Source organism: Ochotona princeps, chromosome X (genome assembly GCF_030435755.1).
Source record: "Ochotona princeps isolate mOchPri1 chromosome X, mOchPri1.hap1, whole genome shotgun sequence".
NCBI classification, from domain to species: domain Eukaryota; kingdom Metazoa; phylum Chordata; class Mammalia; order Lagomorpha; family Ochotonidae; genus Ochotona; species Ochotona princeps.
Window position 1 is genome coordinate 106,318,861 of NC_080865.1, and position 18,680 is coordinate 106,337,540.

General features: G+C 62.9%; 2 protein-coding genes across 9 annotated transcripts; both read left to right on the plus strand.

Annotated features, from left to right (window-relative positions):
- Positions 1–223: 223 nt before the first annotated feature.
- Positions 224–13,652, plus strand: PLXNB3 (plexin B3). The gene is made up of 36 exons (XM_004598895.2): positions 224–382; positions 1,043–1,129; positions 1,441–2,483; positions 2,679–2,858; positions 3,251–3,379; positions 3,454–3,554; positions 4,053–4,185; positions 4,342–4,498; positions 4,586–4,694; positions 4,777–4,891; positions 4,995–5,120; positions 5,199–5,315; positions 5,513–5,606; positions 5,689–5,858; positions 5,969–6,120; positions 6,385–6,490; positions 6,845–6,975; positions 7,162–7,338; positions 7,445–7,640; positions 7,756–7,995; positions 8,096–8,257; positions 8,330–8,481; positions 8,577–8,677; positions 8,767–8,990; positions 9,087–9,265; positions 9,375–9,441; positions 9,822–10,149; positions 10,294–10,397; positions 10,502–10,595; positions 10,814–10,986; positions 11,127–11,287; positions 12,515–12,662; positions 12,758–12,822; positions 12,897–12,972; positions 13,090–13,164; positions 13,304–13,652. Exons 3-36 carry the CDS (start codon positions 1,446–1,448, stop codon positions 13,406–13,408), a joined length of 5,685 nt encoding a protein of 1,894 aa, XP_004598952.2. The 5' UTR covers positions 224–382; positions 1,043–1,129; positions 1,441–1,445; the 3' UTR covers positions 13,409–13,652.
- Positions 13,653–13,821: 169 nt separating this feature from the next.
- On the plus strand, positions 13,822–18,644 carry SRPK3 (SRSF protein kinase 3). 8 transcript variants are annotated; one of them, XM_058658345.1, is made up of 16 exons: positions 13,824–13,996; positions 14,735–14,836; positions 14,915–15,045; positions 15,226–15,334; positions 15,423–15,510; positions 15,699–15,786; positions 16,145–16,251; positions 16,335–16,500; positions 16,587–16,612; positions 16,827–16,953; positions 17,041–17,280; positions 17,364–17,464; positions 17,783–17,890; positions 17,963–18,032; positions 18,114–18,206; positions 18,304–18,644. In XM_058658345.1, the coding sequence occupies exons 1-16, from the start codon at positions 13,848–13,850 to the stop codon at positions 18,600–18,602; spliced, it is 2,004 nt and encodes a 667-aa protein (XP_058514328.1). In that variant the 5' UTR covers positions 13,824–13,847; the 3' UTR covers positions 18,603–18,644. The 8 variants fall into 8 exon arrangements, with proteins under 8 accessions (XP_058514332.1, XP_058514328.1, XP_058514330.1 ...); XM_058658347.1 differs by having other exon boundaries at positions 16,854–16,953; XM_058658346.1 differs by having other exon boundaries at positions 13,825–13,996; positions 16,830–16,953.
- Positions 18,645–18,680: the final 36 nt, after the last annotated feature.

Sequence of the window (18,680 nt, forward strand, 5' to 3'; positions counted from 1 at the left end):
ATGGGGAGGGCTGGCTACAAACGCTGTCCCTTTGTCCCCAGATCCTAGGGGGTGTCTCCTGGGGAGTGATGGGGAGTGGCAGGGAGCCCCCCCTCCTTTTCAGACCAGCACCAGATAGTGGGTCCCTGGTCTGGGCCTCTGGACAGAGGAGCCATTGTTGGGGTGGAGGCAGGGCTGCCTTGGCCCGGCCGCTATTGACAAAGCTGCCAGCTGTGGCGGAGCCCGGTCGCCAGGCCCTTGCCCTGCCCCCAGGGCCGGCGTGAATGGGGCTGAGCCTCAACTGTCACCCTCCCACTCAGGACAATGCCCCCCACAGCCATCTTGTGCCTGTCCCCACTGCCCTAGGGGAGCTGAGCGAGCCCTCTGCTGCAGCCTCTTGCCGGTGAGTGCCTGGGCCCCATGTCCCTGGGAGGGCTCAGCACGCACAAGGAAGGTTTGACATGGGTGCCCGCATCCTGCAGCTTCCCCGCCTCTAAGCTGCCGCTGCCCAGGCATCCGTCTGCACTCCTCAGATAAGGGCTCTGCACTCGGGCCTGGGGTGGACATACCCACACAGCCAGGTCCATGGTCCTGGATCATGCCCCACTGCCTGTCGCCTTTGCCAGACCTCTGCCCACGGTGCCAGCTCTCTGGGTGCACGCAGGTGGCCAGCTGGCAGAGCTGTGCCTGAGGCTGTAGTGGGGGCCACGCACGACAGCCTGGATGCCCTCCCCCTAGCCCGCACCCCACCTTTCTCCTCCCTTGACATGCTCAAGCGCTTCTAACCTGTAGACCTCAGGCGGCAGGGGCAGACCTCCTTCGGGCCCGTGCACAGCACCCCCGTGACTGCCCCTACCCTGACCACCCCTAGTCAGTCATCCAGTTCTTGCCACCTCTGGCTGTGTCTTGGCCGGCAGCTCACAGCTGCCTCAGTTTCTCTCTCTTCGAATTGCACTTTCAATGTCTGTCCCCAGTGTTGTGCGTGTCCCCAAGTCCCTGCACGGGGGCCTAATTTGTCTGGTTTGTGATGACACAGCCACCCTGCCCCATCTTCCTTCTGTAGCACGTGCCCTGGGTTATAGCCTCGGCACCATCCCTCGGCACCTGCCAGGCCTTGCCTGCTGTCACTGCCAGCCCTCTGTTTCCGCAAGTATGACTGGACGGGACCCCCGACACACAGTGCAGATGCCTGTCAAGAGCGAGAGGAAAAAACACCTTCCTCTCTAGGCTTGCACCCTCCCCGACTCCTGTGCCCTGCTCTCGCTTCCCCCACCCACCCACCCTGCCTTTGCCCTCCCTCTCCCTGGGAGTCTCCTGCGGCCTGTTCCCCTTGTCAGCCCTGTTTCTGTTCCCCCTCCCCACCCTCTCTGCTCTCTGTCCCACGCATTGTCCTGACTCATGCCATTGGGAGAGGGGCGTGGTGCTCGCCCCCCACAAGCCTCATGTGCGCCTCTCCCTTAGGTATTATGACGGCTCCCCAACCTCCCTTGGGCCTTGGCCTCCTCCTGCTGCTGTTGCTGCTCCTATGGCCACAGCCCCTGACTGTGGCCCATCGCTTCTCAGCGCCCAATACCACTTTCAACCACTTGGCAGTGGCACCAGGCCAGGGCACACTGTATGTGGGCGCTGTGAACCGCCTCTTCCAGCTGAGCCCTGAACTAGAGCTGCAGGCAGTGGCCATCACTGGCCCTGTCGTGGACAGTCCTGACTGCCTGCCCTTCCGGGAGCCAGCCGAGTGCCCCCAGGCCCAGCTCACCGACAACGCCAACCAGCTACTGCTACTGAGTGGCCGAGCCCAGGAGCTTGTGGCCTGCGGCCAGGTGAGGCAGGGTGTATGTGAGAAGCGAGACCTCAGGGACGTGACCCAAGTGCTGTACCAGGCTGAGGACCCTGGGGACGGGCAGTTTGTGGCAGCCAACACGCCCGGGGTAGCCACAGTGGGCCTGGTGGTGTCTGTGCCGGGCCGAGACCTGCTGTTTGTAGCCCGAGGCCTGGCGGGCAAGCTGTCGGCTGGGGTGCCACCCCTGACTGTGCGCCAGCTTTCTGGGCCTCAGCCCTTCTCCAGTGAAGGCCTGGGCCGCCTCGTGGTGGGCGACTTCTCCGACTACAACAACAGCTACGTGGCTGCCTTCGCTGATACCCACTCAGCCTACTTCGTGTTCCGCCGCCGCGGAGCCCGGGCCCAAGCCGAGTACCGCTCCTATGTGGCTCGGGTGTGCCTGGGAGATGCCAACCTTTACTCCTATGTAGAAGTACCCCTCGTATGCCGGGGCCAGGGTCTGGTGCAGGCTGCCTCCCTTGCCCCCGGCACCTTGCTGGGGGCCTTCGCTGCAGGCCCACAGGGGGCCCAGGCGGCCCTGTGTGCCTTCCCCCTGGCAGAACTGGACAGGAGCATGGAGCAGGCCCGGCGCCTGTGCTACACAGCGGCTGGCCGGGGCCCCAGCGGTGTGGAAGAAGCCACTGTGGAATATGGCATCACATCACGCTGCGTCACCCTGCCTCCTGTGAGTGGCCCGCCCTTGTCTGCCCTTGCCTACTCACCCCTCTCTGGACCGGGAGACGTTAGGGGGGGGCTGCAACACCCCCACTCGGCTCCTGGGAGAGCTTTGTGGCTTCGAACCCTAGTCTCCAAGCCCTGGGATGTCTCTCTGTGGCACCTCGTGACACAGCACCTGCTTTCCCACTCCCTGCCCATCCAGGACTCACCGGAGTCATACCCGTGTGGCGATGAGCACACACCCAGCCCCATCGCTGGCCGCCAGCCCCTGGAGGCCTGGCCTGTGCTGCACCTCGGGCAGCCCATCAGTGCTGTGGCTGCTCTTGAGGTCGACGGGCACACCATAGCCTTCCTGGGTGACACCCAAGGCTGCCTGCACAAGGTGAGTGCGGAAATACAGCAGGGCACCACACTGGGCCCAGGATCACTGCCTGCTCAGGTGCACCCTGGCCCTCCTCTGTGACTCCAAGAGCTTCCTGCTTCCCTTCACCCCTCAGCCTGCACCCTGCCCCTCCAGTGGCTCCAGATGGCTGCCCAGGGGCCTCCTGAGGTGGCCCTGCCCTGTTTGGCCAGTGGGAGCTCAAAGCCAGGGTGGACAGGGTAGGCAGTGGCTGGTACTCACAGCTAACGTGTCCTGGAAGTCTCTCTCCATGGCTTCCTTGTGACCTGCTTGTCACTCCAGCCTGACAGTCTGATGGCCTCACTCCCAGTGCTTCTGGAAGCCGGAGACTGTGGCTCCCTGGGAAGGGTCCCAGAGCAGCCTTGTGCTTGCAGGTCTTTCTCAATGGCTCCCGAGGGCAGATGTACCACTCCCAGCAGCTGGGGCCTCCAGGCTCAGCCATTAGTGCAGACCTGCTGCTGGACAGCGACGGGAGCCACCTCTACGTCTTGACCACCCAGCAGGTGAGGGCTGCTCCAGGTGAGGCCAGGGCCACAGGGCCTGCCCCTCTCTAATCACCATCTCCCTGCCCATCCAGCTGGATCGTGTACCTGTAGCCACCTGCCCCCAGTTTCCAGACTGCGCTAGCTGTCTGCAGGCCCGGGATCCACTGTGTGGTTGGTGCATCCTCCAAGGCAGGTAAGCATGGAGCCCGCATCCCGGCTTAAGGGGTAGCAAGAGTGGAAGCTATCCCCTGGGCAGCAGCTCAGAGGGGTCAGGATGCCAACCCTAGTCACTCAGGCCCATGCTCTCCCATGCAGGGATGCAACTAGTTGGCACCAGCCTCTCAACATGGCTCCGCTCCCCCAACCTTGCCCTGTTTCACCTGTGCACCCACCCCCTCAGAGCTGCCAGAGTCCCCTGGCCCACCCCTGCTCCACTGTAGGCCCAACAGAAATCCTTTATGGCAACCCAAAGGCCAATCTGCATGGCCCACCCCAGCATTTCCCTGGCAGCTCACGGTCAAGGGCAAAGTCTGCAGCTTGGCACCAAAGCCCTCTGTGCTTGGCCCAGTTCTGTCAGCATAGCCCCCAGCCCCATACTCTCCGTACTCCCTGAACTGCAGCCCAGCCATCCTCCCAATCCCCTTGCTAGCGGTCACCCAAGGAGCCTGAGACCCACATGGTGACCTGGCAGGTGCACCCGGAAAGGCCAGTGCACACGAGCTGTGCAGCCCAACCAGTGGCTGTGGAGCTACGAGGAGGGCAGCCACTGCCTGCACATCCAAACTCTGTGGCCAACCCACCACCCTCGCCAGGAGCAGGCTCAGGTAAAGCACCGGCACAGTGCATGCCATGCCTATGACCCCGGCTGCTTCCTCTGCTCCTCACCCCTCGGAGCCTCTGCCCCAGCCGGCTCCTTGCTTGCCACACCCAGCCACCAGCTCACTCCACCCTCCTGCTTCCTTCCCTTCCATGTGTCCCAGGTCACCTTGTCTGTCCCCCACCTGCCCACTCTGGCTGTGGATGAATACTTCCATTGTGCCTTTGGGGACTATGACAGCTTGGCTTACGTGGAAGGCCCCCATGTGGCCTGCATCACCCCTCCGCAAGCCCAACTGCCCCCAACCCTGCCAGGCACAGGTGAGGGGCCTCTGCGGGGAACCTGAGGTGGGCACTAGGAGGGAGTTGAAGCCACGTGACCTGCTCTCCTGCCACTCCCCCTCCCAGACCACATCACTTTGGCCCTGGCCCTGATGTTTGAAGATGTGACCGTGGCTACCACCAACTTCTCCTTCTACGATTGCAGTGCCATCCAAGCTTTGGAAGTGGCTGCCCCGTGAGTCCTCAGTCTGCTTTGTGCTGCCTGCGGGGGCAACCCCAGACAATGCACAGCCTGAGCAGATCCCCTACCCCTGCAGGTGCCGCGCTTGTGTGAGCAGCCTGTGGCGCTGCCACTGGTGCCCCCAAAGCAGCCTCTGTGTGTATGCAGAGCACTGCCCAGAAGGCGAGAAGACTGTCTACAATGCCCAGGAGGTGCGGGAGCCTCGGTGCTGTGGAGCACAGAGGGAGCCCCAGCTCCCTGCCCCCAGCTTGAAGCACCTGTGCCCTGCAGTCCTAAGGGCTCTTGTCTCCCCAGGTGGACAGCCCAGGGCGTGGTCCAGGGGCATGCCCCCAGGTTGAGGGTCTGGCCAGTTCCCCACTGGTGCCTGTGGGCTGGGAGAGCCGAGTGGCCCTGCATGTGCGTAATCTTCAGTATTTCCGGGTGAGTGGTCAGACAGGCCAACCAGTCAGGGCTGCGGGAGATGGGAGGATCCAGGGTCCTAACCACAGCATCCCCCAGGGCCTTCCTGCTTCCTACTACTGCTGGCTGGAGCTCCCTGGAGAGGTGCAGAAGCTGGCAGCCTCCCTGGAGGAGACAGCTCAGGACTCGGGTCTCATCCACTGTCAAGCCCAGCTGGTGAGCGCCTGCTACTGGACATTTTGGCTCCCTGAACCCTGTGCCTGCCTGGCTTTCCCCATTGTCATACGTGAGAGCCTGCTCTGTGTCAGGCCCTGGGTCCGTCCATGGCAGGAACATAGGCAGTGGGAACACTGTCACGATGTTTCGGAGGACACAGCAGGTGGAGCCACCTTGACCCTGCTCTCCACCCACAGTTCCAGCCATCCTTGTCCCAACGGGAGCTCTCTGTGCCCATCCATGTCACGCGGGGCGAGGCCCAGAGGCTGGACAATGCTGCCGCTCTTCTCGGTGAGCCCCAGGGGCAGGCCCAGCAAGGGTGAGGTACACGGGGGCAGGGGGCAGTGCCTCAGTGCACGCCTGACTCCCCCAGTGACCCTGTACGACTGCACCGTGGGCCACCCGGACTGCAGCCACTGCCAGGGGGCCAATGGGAGCCTGGGCTGCGTATGGTGCGGTGGTAGCCAGCCTGCCTGCCGCTACGGGCCGCTGTGCCCACAGGGAGCCGAGGAGCACCTCTGCCCTGCGCCCAGCATTGATGAGGTGAGCACCACAGCTCTTGAGCTGACCACAGCTATCCCATGAGCCCTCGCTCCCTGCACTGCCCACTGCTCACCCTACTCCTAGCCACTCAAGAGCCTTCCCTACTGCAGATCGAGCCGCTGACTGGCCCCCCAGAGGGAGGTTTAGCCCTCACCATCCTGGGCTCCAACTTGGGCCGGGCTTTCGACGACGTGCAGGCTGCCGTCAGTGTGGCTGGCCGGCCGTGCAGCCCCGAGCCCTCTCTCTACCGCACCTCTGCTCGGTGAGGCATCCAGGGGGAGGTGAGGGCCAGCAGGGGAGGGGGGGCAAAGGAGGAGCAGGCATACTGCCTTCCCGGGAGGCCCTCAGAAACCCACCACCCAGAGAGACGGGAGGCTCGTGGCCAAGAAAGACAAGGCCCTGGATCAGAGTGTTACAGGCCCACAAGTCAAGCAGGGCTGGAAGGGGCAGGCCCCAGGCAGCAGCTGGCAGGCTGCTCACTGCTGCCCTGAGGCCCTGAGCAAGCCATGGCACCTCGGCTCCTCAGCATTGTGTGTGTGACATCGCCCGCCCCCAACGGCACCACTGGGCCAGTGCAAGTGGCCATCAGGAGTCGGCCACCAGGCATCTCAAGGCAACAGTTCACCTACCAGGTCAGTGGCCACCAAAGAGTGGTCCCACGGTGGAGAGGGGCAGGAGGCAGTGTTCTGAACCTTACATTAGGAGCCCATGCTGGGAGCAGCAAGCGGCAGGGGCTTCCCGGCTACACGTGGCCCACCCCCCAGGAGACAATCACATCTAGGAGTTTCAGCCCAGGTCTGTGCCCTGGCGGCACCAGCAGGAGCTGGGAGGAGGCTGACAGGAAAAGCTGGCTTGGTGGGGTTGGGGGAGGAGCTACAGAAGCAGGCTGTGGAGCCAGGAGGGCATGGCAGTCAGGCTCCCCAGAAGCCTAGTGGAGCAAAAACAGCAGCCAGGCTGCCATGCTATCGCAGTGTGCCCCTCCCCAGGACCCCGTGCTGCTGAGCCTGAATCCGCGGTGGGGCCCCCAGGCAGGGGGCACCCAGCTCACCATCCACGGGCAGCACCTGCAGACCGGGGGCAACGTCAGTGCCTTTGTGGGCAGCCAGCCCTGTCCTATGTGAGTCCCCAGCAGTGCCCATGCAAGGGTTGCAGGGCCGCTCACCTCCCTGCTCCTGGGCGGGGGACGGGTGTGCATGATATTCTCCCAGGAATGCCGACCCCACCAAGCCCCTGCAGTCTCAGCCCACACTGGGGGAGGCCGAGGCTGGACTACAAGACCTGAGAGCCCCTCTGCACCATGCAGCCGCGAGCCTGTGTGTCCCGACGCCATCGTGTGCCGCACCATGCCACAGGCTGCCCCAGGAGAGGCCCTGGTCCTTGTGGTCTTCGGCCACGCCCGACGCACACTGGCTAGCAGCCCCTTCCACTACACTGCCAACCCACAGCTGCTGGCAGCAGAGCCCAGCGTCAGTTTCCGGGGGTGAGAAGCATGGAGGGAGCAGAGGGAGGGGGCACATGCACCCTGTATACTTGGTGGGCAGAGCAGCACCATCCACTGTCTACACATCCTTGTCCGCCTGGCACAGGGGCGGACGGCTGATCCGAGTCAGGGGCACTGGCCTGGATGTGGTGTGGCGGCCCCTACTGTCAGTGTGGCTGGAGGGTGAGGAAGAGGTCCAGGCTTTGGGGGCCCGGCCCCAGGCCCCAGAGCTGAGGAGCAGCTGCAAGGCTCCTGTGGCTGACTCCCAGGCTTGCACTCAGCTTGATGGAGGCTTGCTGCAGGTGAGCCCCCATGACACAACACGGCTGCCCCAGGCTGTGCCATGAGGGAATATGGAGGGCCACAGCACCCTGGCCGGCACCAGCTTTTCCATGTCCTGGCCTCGCCTCCCCACAGTGCTCCTCCATCTGTGCTGTCAACTCATCCAGCCTCCTGCTGTGCCCGAGCCCCGCAGTGCCAGATGGGGCGCGACCCCAGCGCGTCTTCTTCACCCTAGACAATGTGCAAGTGGACTTTGCCAGCGCTAGTGGGGGCCAGGGCTTTCTGTACCAGCCCAACCCCCGCCTGGCCCCTCTCAGCCGGGACGGGCCGACTCGCCCTTACCGCCTCAAGCCGGGCCACGTCCTGGACGTGGAGGTGAGCACCTGCCAGCCAGGCACACGCCCGGGCTACCTGGGGCCGGGTGGGGCTGTGGGGGGATTGGCCCTGCTGAGGCTGCTCCTGCCGTGTGCCCCAGGGAGAGGGCCTCAACCTTGGCATCAGCAAGGAGGAGGTGCGCGTGCACATCGGTGACGGCGAGTGCCGCGTGAAGACGCTCACGCTCACCCACCTGTACTGCGAGCCGCCCCCACGCGCCCCACAGCCGGCCAACGGCTCCGGCGCCCTGCCGCAGTTTGTGGTGAGTGTGCGTCCCTGGCGACCGGGCCGGGCTCTACAGGCCCACGTTCATGGCTTTCTGACCCCATTGCAGGTGCAGATGGGCAATGTGCGGCTGGCCCTGGGCCACGTTCAGTACGAAGCAGAGCCTACGCTGGGTGCCTTCCCCGTGGAGGCGCAGGTGGGCTTGGGCATGGGCGTGGCCCTGCTCATCGCTGCTGTGCTTTTCCTCACTCTCATGTACAGGTGAGGGTCTGTGCGTGCTCGTGACGGAGCCTACGGGCAGGGTGGCATGGGGGAAACATCTGCACTGGCGGCTGATGCCTGGCCTGCTGCCACAGGCACAAGAGCAAACAGGCCCTGAGAGACTACCAGAAGGTGCTGGTGCAGCTGGAGAACCTAGAGACAGGCGTGGGCGACCAGTGCCGCAAGGAGTTTACAGGTCGGGCGATGCGTGAACGTGGGCCACCACGGGCAGGGCTGAGGGCGCCCCTGGCCTCAGCCCACATCCTGGTGCCTCCCGACCTACAGACCTGATGACCGAGATGACCGACCTCAGCAGTGACCTGGAGGCCAGCGGGATCCCCTTCCTGGACTACCACACATATGCTGAGCGAGCCTTCTTCCCGGGCCATGGCGGCTACCCGCTGCAGCCAGAGCTCGAGTGGCCTAGAGAAGAGGGCCGCCGTGCCACCGTACGCCAGGGCCTCACACAACTCTCCAACCTGCTCAACAGCAAGCTGTTTCTGCTCACAGTGCGTGTCCAGAGCACGGGCGTGTGGGGAGGCAGGGCTGAGGGCTGCTGGGGGATGCGTGCTGCTTCCCCCACTGAAGGCCGGCTCCCTGCGCAGCTCATCCACACCCTGGAAGAGCAGCCTGGTTTCTCACAAAGGGACCGCTGCCACGTGGCTTCACTGTTGTCCCTGGCGCTGCATGGCAAGCTGGAGTACCTCACGGACATCATGCTGACACTGCTTGGCGACCTGGCAGCCCATTATGTACACAAGAACCCCAAGCTTATGCTACGCAGGTGCGTCTTCACCCCAGCTGGCGACAGGACTCAGCACACACTACACTGCCCTGCGCTGGCCTGGCGCCCCCCGGAGGCCTGGAAGGAACCAGGGCTTTGCTCTCTGCAGGACGGAGACCATGGTGGAGAAGCTGCTCACCAACTGGCTGTCCATCTGCCTGCACACCTTTCTGCAGGTGAGTGCCAGGGTGCAGCCGGCCCTGAGCCCAAGGGCACCCTCCTGCACTCCCACCACATGGGCATTACTAGTCACCCATTTCCCTTGTGACCTGTGCCCAAGAACCCTCAAAGGCCTCAGCCAGGTGAGAAAGTGATTGTCCCAGCCCCGCAGGCCCACTGAGGCATGGCCAGAGAGGAGTGGAAAACGGAAGGAGTTCACACCATTTGCCCTTACCAGATGTGGGGTAGCAGGGCTTAAAGCAGCAACCCAGGGCCTGCCCCAGCCTTCTGTCCACCGGCCACTGTTGCACTGAGCTGCTGGCTGCCCTTCCCTCTGCCTGCGGTGCCCTTTGCTGGGCCTCACCCGGCATCCCATGGTCTATCTCGGTGTTTGCAGGAGGTAGCTGGGGAGCCACTGTATATGCTGCTGCGGGCCATCCAGTACCAGGTAGACAAGGGGCCAGTGGATGCGGTGACTGGCAAGGCAAAACGGACCCTGAATGACAGCCGCTTGCTGCGGGAAGATGTGGACTTCCAGCCCTTGACGCTAATGGTGCTGTTGGGTCCTGGGGCTGGTGAGGCTGTGGGGAGCAGCGAGGTGCAGCACGTGCCGGCCCGGGTGCTCGATACAGACACCATCACCCAGGTCAAGGAAAAGGTGTTGGAGCAAGTCTACAGAGGCACTCCCTTCTCTCAGCGGCCCTCCGTGCATGCCCTGGACCTTGGTAAGAGCCCTCCCTACCCACCTTCCTGGGCTCCAGGCCTGGCTCCTCCACCAACGGGCAGCCACTCCACTTTGCTGTGCTGCAAATGGGAATGGGAAACCCCGGGACGGGGTGTGAGCCATTGGTTTGTCTTGGTTCCTCCAGAGTGGCGCTCAGGGCTGGCTGGTCACCTCACTCTGTCTGACGAGGACTTGACCTCGGTGACTCAGAACCACTGGAAGAGACTCAACACACTGCAGCACTACAAGGTGCCCGTGCAGGCAGGGCAGGGCAGGGCAGAAGCACGGGCAGGCCCTGCCTCGGGGTTCAGCCAGCCCAGGGGCACCAACTCTTCTCCCCCAATTCCCTTCAGGTCCCGGACGGAGCAACGGTGGGGCTCATTCCCCAGCCACACCATGGTGGCACTGTCTCACAAAGCCAGGCCCGGAGCTGCGGCCCAGGGCACAGTGAGTCCCTCAGCCCCAGAGCCCTGTCCACATGCGTCCCCAGCTGTACAGCATGCAGTGGCGGCTAGGCAGTGCACCAAGGCTGCCCCCCATTTTCTTTTTTTTTTTATTTACTTATTTTTTTATTATTATTTTTAATTCATTAATTACATTGTATTATGTGACACAGTTTCATAGGTACTTGGGTTCTCCCCACCCCTGCCCCCCCATTTTCTTAGATCCCCCAATGCCAGAGGACGCGGAGGAGGACGGCATCCGTCTCTGGCACCTGGTGAAGGCCACTGAAGAGCCTGAAGGGGCCAAAGTGCGGCGCAGCAGCCTGCGGGAGCGGGAGCGCACGCGGGCCAAAACCATCCCAGAGATCTACCTCACCCGGCTGCTCTCCATGAAGGTCGGCCTGGCCAGTGCAGCTTGCCAGCCCCAGGATGGGAGAGGTGGGGGTAGGGATGGGCATGATCTCGGCGGGGGCGGAGCACCAGCTTCCAACACCCCCTGCCCCCGCACACACGGACCTTGCTCGCTGCCTCACAGGGCACGCTGCAGAAGTTTGTGGATGACACATTCCAGGCCATCCTCAGCGTGAACCGGCCCGTGCCCATTGCCATCAAGTACCTGTTTGACTTCCTGGACAAGCAGGCGGAGAAGCACGGCATTGACGACCCGGAGACTCTACACATTTGGAAGACTAACAGGTGTCTTGCCTGCTGCCGCTGCCCACAGCACCTTGCAGGAAAGCCACTGGATGCCAGGCTTGCCACATGCCCACCCTCAGTACAGACTCACAGGGACATTTGAGCCTTTTCAAGATTTATTTTTTTTCTATTGGAAAAGCAGATATACAGAGAGGATGAGAGACAGAGAGGAAGATCTTTCGTCTGATAGTTCACTCCCCAAGTGGCCACAACAGCCAGAGCTGAGCCAATCTGAAGCCAAGAGCTTTTTCGTGCAGGTCTTCCATGCGGGTGTAGGGTCCCAAGGCTTGGGGCCGTCCTCCACTGCTTTCCCAGGCCACAAGCAGGGAGCTGGATGGGAAGTGGAGCTGCCGGGATTAGAACCGGCGCCCATATGGGATCCTGGCACGTGCAAGGCAAAAATTTAGCCTCCGGGCCTTCTGATTTAAAAAATATATATTTATTTATTTGAAAAGTAGAGTTGGGCCCAGCGCGATGGTGGAGCGGTTAAAGTTCTCGCCTTGAATGCGCCGGGATCCCATATGGGCCCAGCTTCCCCATCCAGCTCCCTGCCTGTGGCCTGGGAAAACACTGGAGGATGGCCCAAAGCCTTGGGACCCTGCACCCTTGTGGGAGACCTGGAAGAAGCTCCTGGCTCCTGGCTTCGGACCAGCGCAGCACCGGCCGTTGTGGTCACTTGGGGAGTGAATCATCAGATGGAAGATCTTCCTCTCTGTCTCTCCTCCTCTCTGTATATCTGACTTTGCAATAAAAAATAAATAAACCTTTAAAAAAGCAAAAAAAGAAAGGTAGAGTTAGAGACAGTGGGAGAAAGAGATCTTCCATCCACTGGTTCACTCCCTAAGTGGTCGCCATTGCCAGAGCTGAGCTGATCCAGAGCCAGGAGCCAGGAGCCTCTTCCAGGTCTCCCACGTTGGGTGCAGGGTCCCAAGAACTTGGGCTGTTCTCTACTGCTTTCCAAGGCCACAAAGCAGGGAGCTGGATGGGAAGTAGAGGCACTGGCCTAGACCTGGTGCCTATGGGAATGGTGTCAGCACAGATGGAGGCTTAGTGTGCTACGCCACAGCGCCCACCACACTGCAACTGGGCCTTACGCACAGGTCAGGACTGGGGGCCCTGGCAGTGGTGTGGCTGCCTTGGGTTGTCAGCTGGGCTGCAGGGTAGGAGCAGAGAGCAAGTTCCGTGGTGGGCGAGGAGCTGCAGCTAAAGCCCTGCCTCTGCCCCCAGCCTGCTTCTGCGCTTCTGGGTGAACGCCTTGAAGAAGCCACAGCTGCTCTTCGATGTGCGTGTGTCAGACAATGTGGACGCCATCCTCGCTGTCATTGCCCAGACCTTCATCGACTCCTGCACCATCTCAGAGCACAAAGTGGGCCGGGTGAGCACAAGGGAGCTCTGGCTGGGAGGCCCCGGGCGCAGAGCTGCCTCCTTAGCCTTCCAGCTCACACCTAGTACCCCCTCAACCTGGAGCAGGACTCACCTGTGAACAAACTGCTCTACGCCCGTGAGATTCCTCGGTACAAGCAGATGGTGGAGAAGTAGGTACCGGTGCCCATGGGGCTAGGGAGGGCATGCGGGCTTCAGCACCACTGACTGAGCCTGGCTCCCCCAGATACTATGCTGACATTCGCCAGAGTTCGCCTGCAAGCTACCAGGACATGAACTCAGCCCTTGCTGAGCTGTCTGCGGTGAGGCATAGCCGGGGGCTCAGCCTGCACCCCTGGGCAGGGCGGAGGGAGAAACTTCAGAGCTTGTAGCCCAGGCTGGGGTCTCACAGCTCATCCCCTGCCTTGCCTCCTCCCCAGAAGTACACCTCTGCCCCCCACTGTCTGGAGGCTCTGCAAGATCTCTACCACCACATCCGCAGGTATTATGACCAGGTGAGACCTGCCGCGTGCCCAAGGGTGGGGCGGAGAGGGAGGGGTGGGACGGGGCTTGGCTTTCCTCTGGGTTGCCCATTGGATGCCTTGTTGCTGTGGTACCCTCCTCTTTCCACTGTATCCCACCACTTTTTGGCAGATCATACTCGCCCTGGAGGAGGACCCCAAGGGCCAGAAGATGCAGCTGGCCTGCCGCCTGCAGCAGATTGCCGCCCTGGTAGAGAACACAGTGACAGACCTGTGAGCACTGGACACTGTGGGCCACAGCAGGCGCAGGGTCCAGCAGCTTCGACAGCAGCAAGTGGGAGTCAGCAGCAGAGTGCCTCCCGAGCTCCTGGAGTGAGCCAGGGGCTGCAGCGGCTCCACCAGCTCCCTAGCAGCCCGTGGCTTCCCTGCTGCCCCGTTGCTAATTTATGCTGATCCCTCCCCCGTGATATTTATTTGCTTGCTGGAGAGTCACTTCTGAAAATAAAATATTTGCATTTCGGAGGAAAAGCACCATCCCCAGCCAGTACCTTGTGCTCCACAGGACAGCCAGCCCCCACCCTGGCACAGGCACAAGGGTCACCTTGTGACATTGTCGCCCCGCCCTTGCCTGCTGACTGCAGCCCCTCCTCAGCGGCACACGGGACCAGGGACCGCTGTGCCTAAGAGAGGGGGCTCTTCCTCCACTGCCCCTCAGCATGCTGCAGCAAGGCCAGTATATGCTGGCTCCAACCTGTCCTGCCTACTGTGGAGGCTTCTGGGCACTCAGGCTGCAGCCCCGAGGCAGCGGCGTGGAGCCGAGGCCTTGGTGGCCCCCCTCTTGTGCCAGGTGCAGAGTACACAGTCGGTAAATCTTGGTAGAACAGTAAGCAAAACAGGGGTAAAGAACGCCATGGCAGAGGCCTGCGTGCGCGACTCCCCATGCTTCCTCCTACCCTGCTGGGCCAGGGGACCCCAAGTGGCACCGGTTCCGGGGGCGTCCTGGAGTTCTGTCGCTCTCATGGGTGGATGGGTCACAGGAAAAAGGCAGACCATGCTGGGAAAGGGTACAAGTGGGGTTCTGCTGGGAATAGGAGAGATCATTGCGAGGGGGACGCCCCCAGGGACTCATTTGGGAGGATCAAGAATGCTCCAAGCTCCCAAAGTACCCCTAGTTCCCTAGAGCACTGGGATCACAGCCTGAGGATCCGGTTGCCATGTCAACCACAGCCTTTGAGAGACACCCCAAGGTCAGCCCTGGGGTGCTGGGGGCTTAGTTTGGGATTCTAGCAGCTTCCAACCCGCTCCCCTACCCCTACCCGTGTAGGTGTTCCTCCGCCCACGGCCAGTTCTGAGCTGGGAGCAGCGCCTGGGCGTGAGTCACCGCACACCGTGTCCCTGCGCGCCGGCACTGCCCCCCGGGCTGGGGCGAAGTGGAGGTGGCGGGGCTCACTGGGCCGGCCTCTCCGGGCCACCGTCGCGCGCCGTCCCCTCCCGCGCCGCATACCTTGCCCACAGCCGAGCAGCTGGGAGGCTATTTATAAAGGCGGGTGAGATCAGCAGCGGCCGAGGCTATAAATGCGCGGGCCCCCTCCGGGCCCCACAGGAGCAGCCGCCGGGGCGCCGGAGTCGCGGGCCCCGAGACTGGGATGAACGCCAGCGCGGGCGGTGGCGGCGGCGGCGGGGACAGTGGCAGCAGCAGCAGCAGGTAGGGCTTGGCCGGGCCGGCTGGGGGACCACCCGGGACCTTGCGTGCTCACTGCCCGGCCGCCCACCCCGCCCGCAGCTCGCAGGCCTCCTGCGGGCCTGAGTCCTCGGGCTCTGAACTGGCCGCAGCGCCGCCGGCACCTCGGATGCTGCAGGGACTCCTTGGCTCTGACGATGAAGAACAGGAAGATCCCAAAGACTACTGCAAGGGTGAGGCCTGGTCTCGCTGCAAGCGGCCACCCGGCCAGTACAGGAGCTCTCAATGGCGGGAGGTGGGGGTCGGCTCACGTGAGCCAGACGGCCAGCAGGGCTGCGCCAGCTTCGGGAGGGTGCTGAAGAGGGGAGCCGGAGATGTCCCCACTGCCATCCATCATCTGCGGACCTTGATAGGCGGCTACTACCCCGTGAAGATCGGCGACCTGTTCAATGGGCGCTACCACGTGGTTCGCAAGCTGGGCTGGGGCCACTTCTCCACCGTGTGGCTCTGCTGGGACATCCAGTGAGTGTGCCCTGTGAGCCCCGAGCCCTGTGCTGGCCAGGCCCTGGCTCTGGGCTAGCGCGGTGAGGGGTCGCGGTGTGCATTACAGGCGCAAGCGCTTCGTGGCACTCAAAGTGGTCAAGAGCGCAGGGCATTACACGGAGACAGCTGTGGATGAGATCAAGCTCCTGAAATGTGTGAGGCACCTCCCCTACCGCTCCCTGCTCCGCGGGAGCTGCTCGTGGCCTGGCGAAGGCTGAGGCCCAGGGCCCAGCTGGAGCAGCAGAGGAGCCAGCCCTGCTTCCAACTACGCTGGTGGGGGCGGGGGGGGCAGCTGACAAGAGGCAGGTTGGAGGCTCATGGCACCTCTTGGCTCTTGTTCCAGGTGCGGGACAGTGACCCCAGCGACCCCAAAAGAGAGACCATTGTTCAGCTCATTGATGACTTCAGGATCTCAGGAGTTAATGGAGTCCGTATCCTTTGCAGGTCTTCCTAGCCACCAGGGCCTCAGTTTGCCCATTTGCACAATGAGCATTTTTCCCCTGCAGTGACAGTGGTCTGTACTGATTTGGTTGGTGTTGAGGTGTGCCTAAGGCTGCGTGGGTCACCAGCCTGGCCATCTTTTGTAGGTGTTGTTACCTCTAAAGGGATCACCTGTGCGCCAGTTCCCCCAGCTCTTCAGGGAGCGTGCTGAGGGACCTAGGAGGATGGACACAGAATGCCCATCTCTGACAGTATGGTGCCTGAACCTCATGGTGCACCCCCCAGTGGAGGGGGGTAGGGCCTGTGCCCGGCTCTGTGCCTGCTGGCCAGCCTTTACTCCAGACCCAGATGTGTGCATGGTACTGGAGGTGCTGGGCCACCAACTCCTCAAGTGGATCATCAAGTCCAATTACCAGGGCCTGCCTGTACCGTGTGTCAAGAGCATCGTGAGGCAGGTGAGTGCAGCACCCAGCGAGTGCCGGCCAGGCCGGCCCAGCCCGAGCAGAGCTCAAGAAGCCAAGTGGCTGGCCCACCACAGGTGCTTCATGGCCTGGACTATCTGCACACCAAGTGCAAGATCATTCACACGGACATCAAGCCCGAGAACATCCTGCTGTGTGTCGGGGACGCCTACATCCGGCGTCTGGCTGCCGAGGCCACGGAGTGGCAGCAGTCGGGGGCCCCACCCCCATCCCGCTCCACAGGTAGGGAGCACCTGAGGGGCGCCAGCAGGGACCTCTGGGGCTGGGCACCTGCCCAACTCTCCATTGCCTTCTCTCTGCACCCCTAGTCAGCACTGCCCCCCCGGAGGTCTTGGTAAGTGGTCCTCCTGCCTGGAGGAGCCTGGGGACCCCATGATGGTGGTGCACGGGTGGGTCACAAGTTCTCCCTAGGGGAGCTTCAGGCCACGAGGGACAGGTGTGGGGGGGCATCCCATTCTGGCACTCATGAGGGCCCTAGGCAGGAACACCACGGTCAAGTGCACTGGGGGTGAGTGATGGAGCCCTGGGGGTGACCCTGGCTCTGGCAGCAGACTGGTAAGCTGTCCAAAAACAAGAGGAAGAAGATGAGGCGTAAACGGAAACAGCAGAAGCGGCTGCTGGAGGAGCGTCTGCGAGACCTGCAGCGGCTCGAGGCCATGGACACAGCGGCCGAGGGTGAGGGGCTGGAGGCAGCGCTGCGCCCAGGCGCATGCACAGGCCAGGCCATGCCATCTGTTCACACATCACCTCTGCCCATCTCAGACTCCACCTTCAGGCTCGAGGGGGGCAGCGGCTCCACGTCTTCTTCCGGCTGCCACGCCGGGGGCCCCAGGGCTGGCCCCTCTCCAGCCTCCTCGTCCCCAGCCCTGGGGGGCGGCCGCAGCCTCAGCACCGGCTCACAGACCTCAGGTTTCTCGGGCTCCCTCTTCTCTCCTGCCTCTTGCTCCATCCTCTCAGGCTCATCCAACCAGCGTGAGACCGGGGGCCTGCTGTCACCCAGCAGTGAGTACACGGGGCTTAGGTGGGCGCGAAGGCTGGGCGGTACAGGCTCGGCTCAGTCTCCCTCTTTCCTCTCCCCTCCTCAGCACCCTGTGGTGCCTCTAATCTCCTGGTGAACCCACTGGAGCCTCAGAATGCAGACAAGATTAAGATCAAGATCGCTGACCTGGGCAACGCCTGCTGGGTGGTACAAGAGCCCTGGCGAGCAGGGCTCCGGGCTGAGGGTGGGGGCACCTTGCTGCAGGCCACTGGCCAGGCAGAGGCTAACTCAGCAGCGTCCTGCTTCCAACCAACACGGGCCCCTGCCACGCAACGGGCCTGGAGCAAGGGGCAGGGGGGCAGAGGGCTACCAGGAAGGGCCAGCCTTGGCCTCGCCTCCGCCCCCACTCCCTCCAGGGCCACGTGGGGAATCCCTCGGGACGCTGATGGGCAGTGGGAGCAGGAGTGCTGGGGGCGTGCCAGCCTGGGCCCTGGCACCTGTGTCTAGGCTCCTCCTTGCTTCCAGCATAAGCACTTCACTGAAGACATCCAGACTCGGCAGTACCGGGCTGTGGAAGTGCTGATCGGTGCCGAGTATGGGCCCCCGGCGGACATCTGGAGCACAGCATGCATGGTGTGTTTGGGGGTACCTGGCCACCACGGGCCCGACCCACCTGCCAGCCCCTCACCCTTGCCTCTCCTGCAGGCCTTCGAGCTGGCCACCGGTGACTACCTATTCGAGCCTCACTCTGGAGAAGACTACAGCCGTGATGAGGGTAAGGCAGGCAGGCTGGCTCAGACACGGCCGGGGAACGAGGCCAGGCCTGGCGTGCCTGCCAACTTCTTCTTGCCCACAGACCACATTGCCCACATCGTGGAGCTTCTGGGAGACATCCCGCCAGCTTTTGCCCTCTCTGGCCGCTATTCCCGGGAGTTCTTCAACCGCAGAGGTGGGGGCAGTGGAGGCAGGCAGAGCAGGGGGCAGGGAACTGAAGACCCGGGGGCCCCCCCGTAAAGCTCACCCCCCTCCCCCACCCGCCAGGACAGCTGCGGCACATCCACAATCTCAAGCACTGGGGCCTGTACGAGGTGCTGATGGAGAAGTACGAGTGGCCGCTGGAGCAGGCCACGCAGTTCAGCGCCTTCCTGCTGCCCATGATGGAGTACATCCCGGAGAAACGGGCCAGCGCCGCCGACTGCCTGCAGCACCCCTGGCTCAACCCCTAGGCACCTCCGGGGCTGCCGCAGCTCCACCTCGGGGCCAGCTCAGTGCCTTGAGGGAAAGCCAGACCCTCTCCCACTCCCAGGGCAGGGGCTGCCGGGTGCCCTGCCCAAGGCCCTCCTGAGTGTGTGCATCTCTTTCTTAATAAAGTGTCGCCTAAACAGCACCGAGGGTAAGCAGCTGGTTTATTGCGGAGTGGGCT

Bases quoted from the DNA above. Each gene is read 5' to 3' on its own strand.
- PLXNB3 (XM_004598895.2), top strand. From the start codon at position 1,446: ATGACGGCTCCCCAACCTCCCTTGGGCCTTGGCCTCCTCCTGCTGCTG. The intron at 4,892-4,994 runs GTGCGGGAGCCT...TTGTCTCCCCAG, and splicing joins CTGTCTACAATGCCCAGGAG to GTGGACAGCCCAGGGCGTGG. The intron at 7,339-7,444 runs GTGAGAAGCATG...CGCCTGGCACAG, and splicing joins CCCAGCGTCAGTTTCCGGGG to GGGCGGACGGCTGATCCGAG.
- SRPK3 (XM_058658345.1), top strand. From the start codon at position 13,848: ATGCTGCAGCAAGGCCAGTATATGCTGGCTCCAACCTGTCCTGCCTAC. The intron at 16,954-17,040 runs GTGAGGGGCTGG...TGCCCATCTCAG, and splicing joins CATGGACACAGCGGCCGAGG to ACTCCACCTTCAGGCTCGAG. The intron at 18,207-18,303 runs GTGGGGGCAGTG...CCGCCAGGACAG, and splicing joins GGAGTTCTTCAACCGCAGAG to CTGCGGCACATCCACAATCT.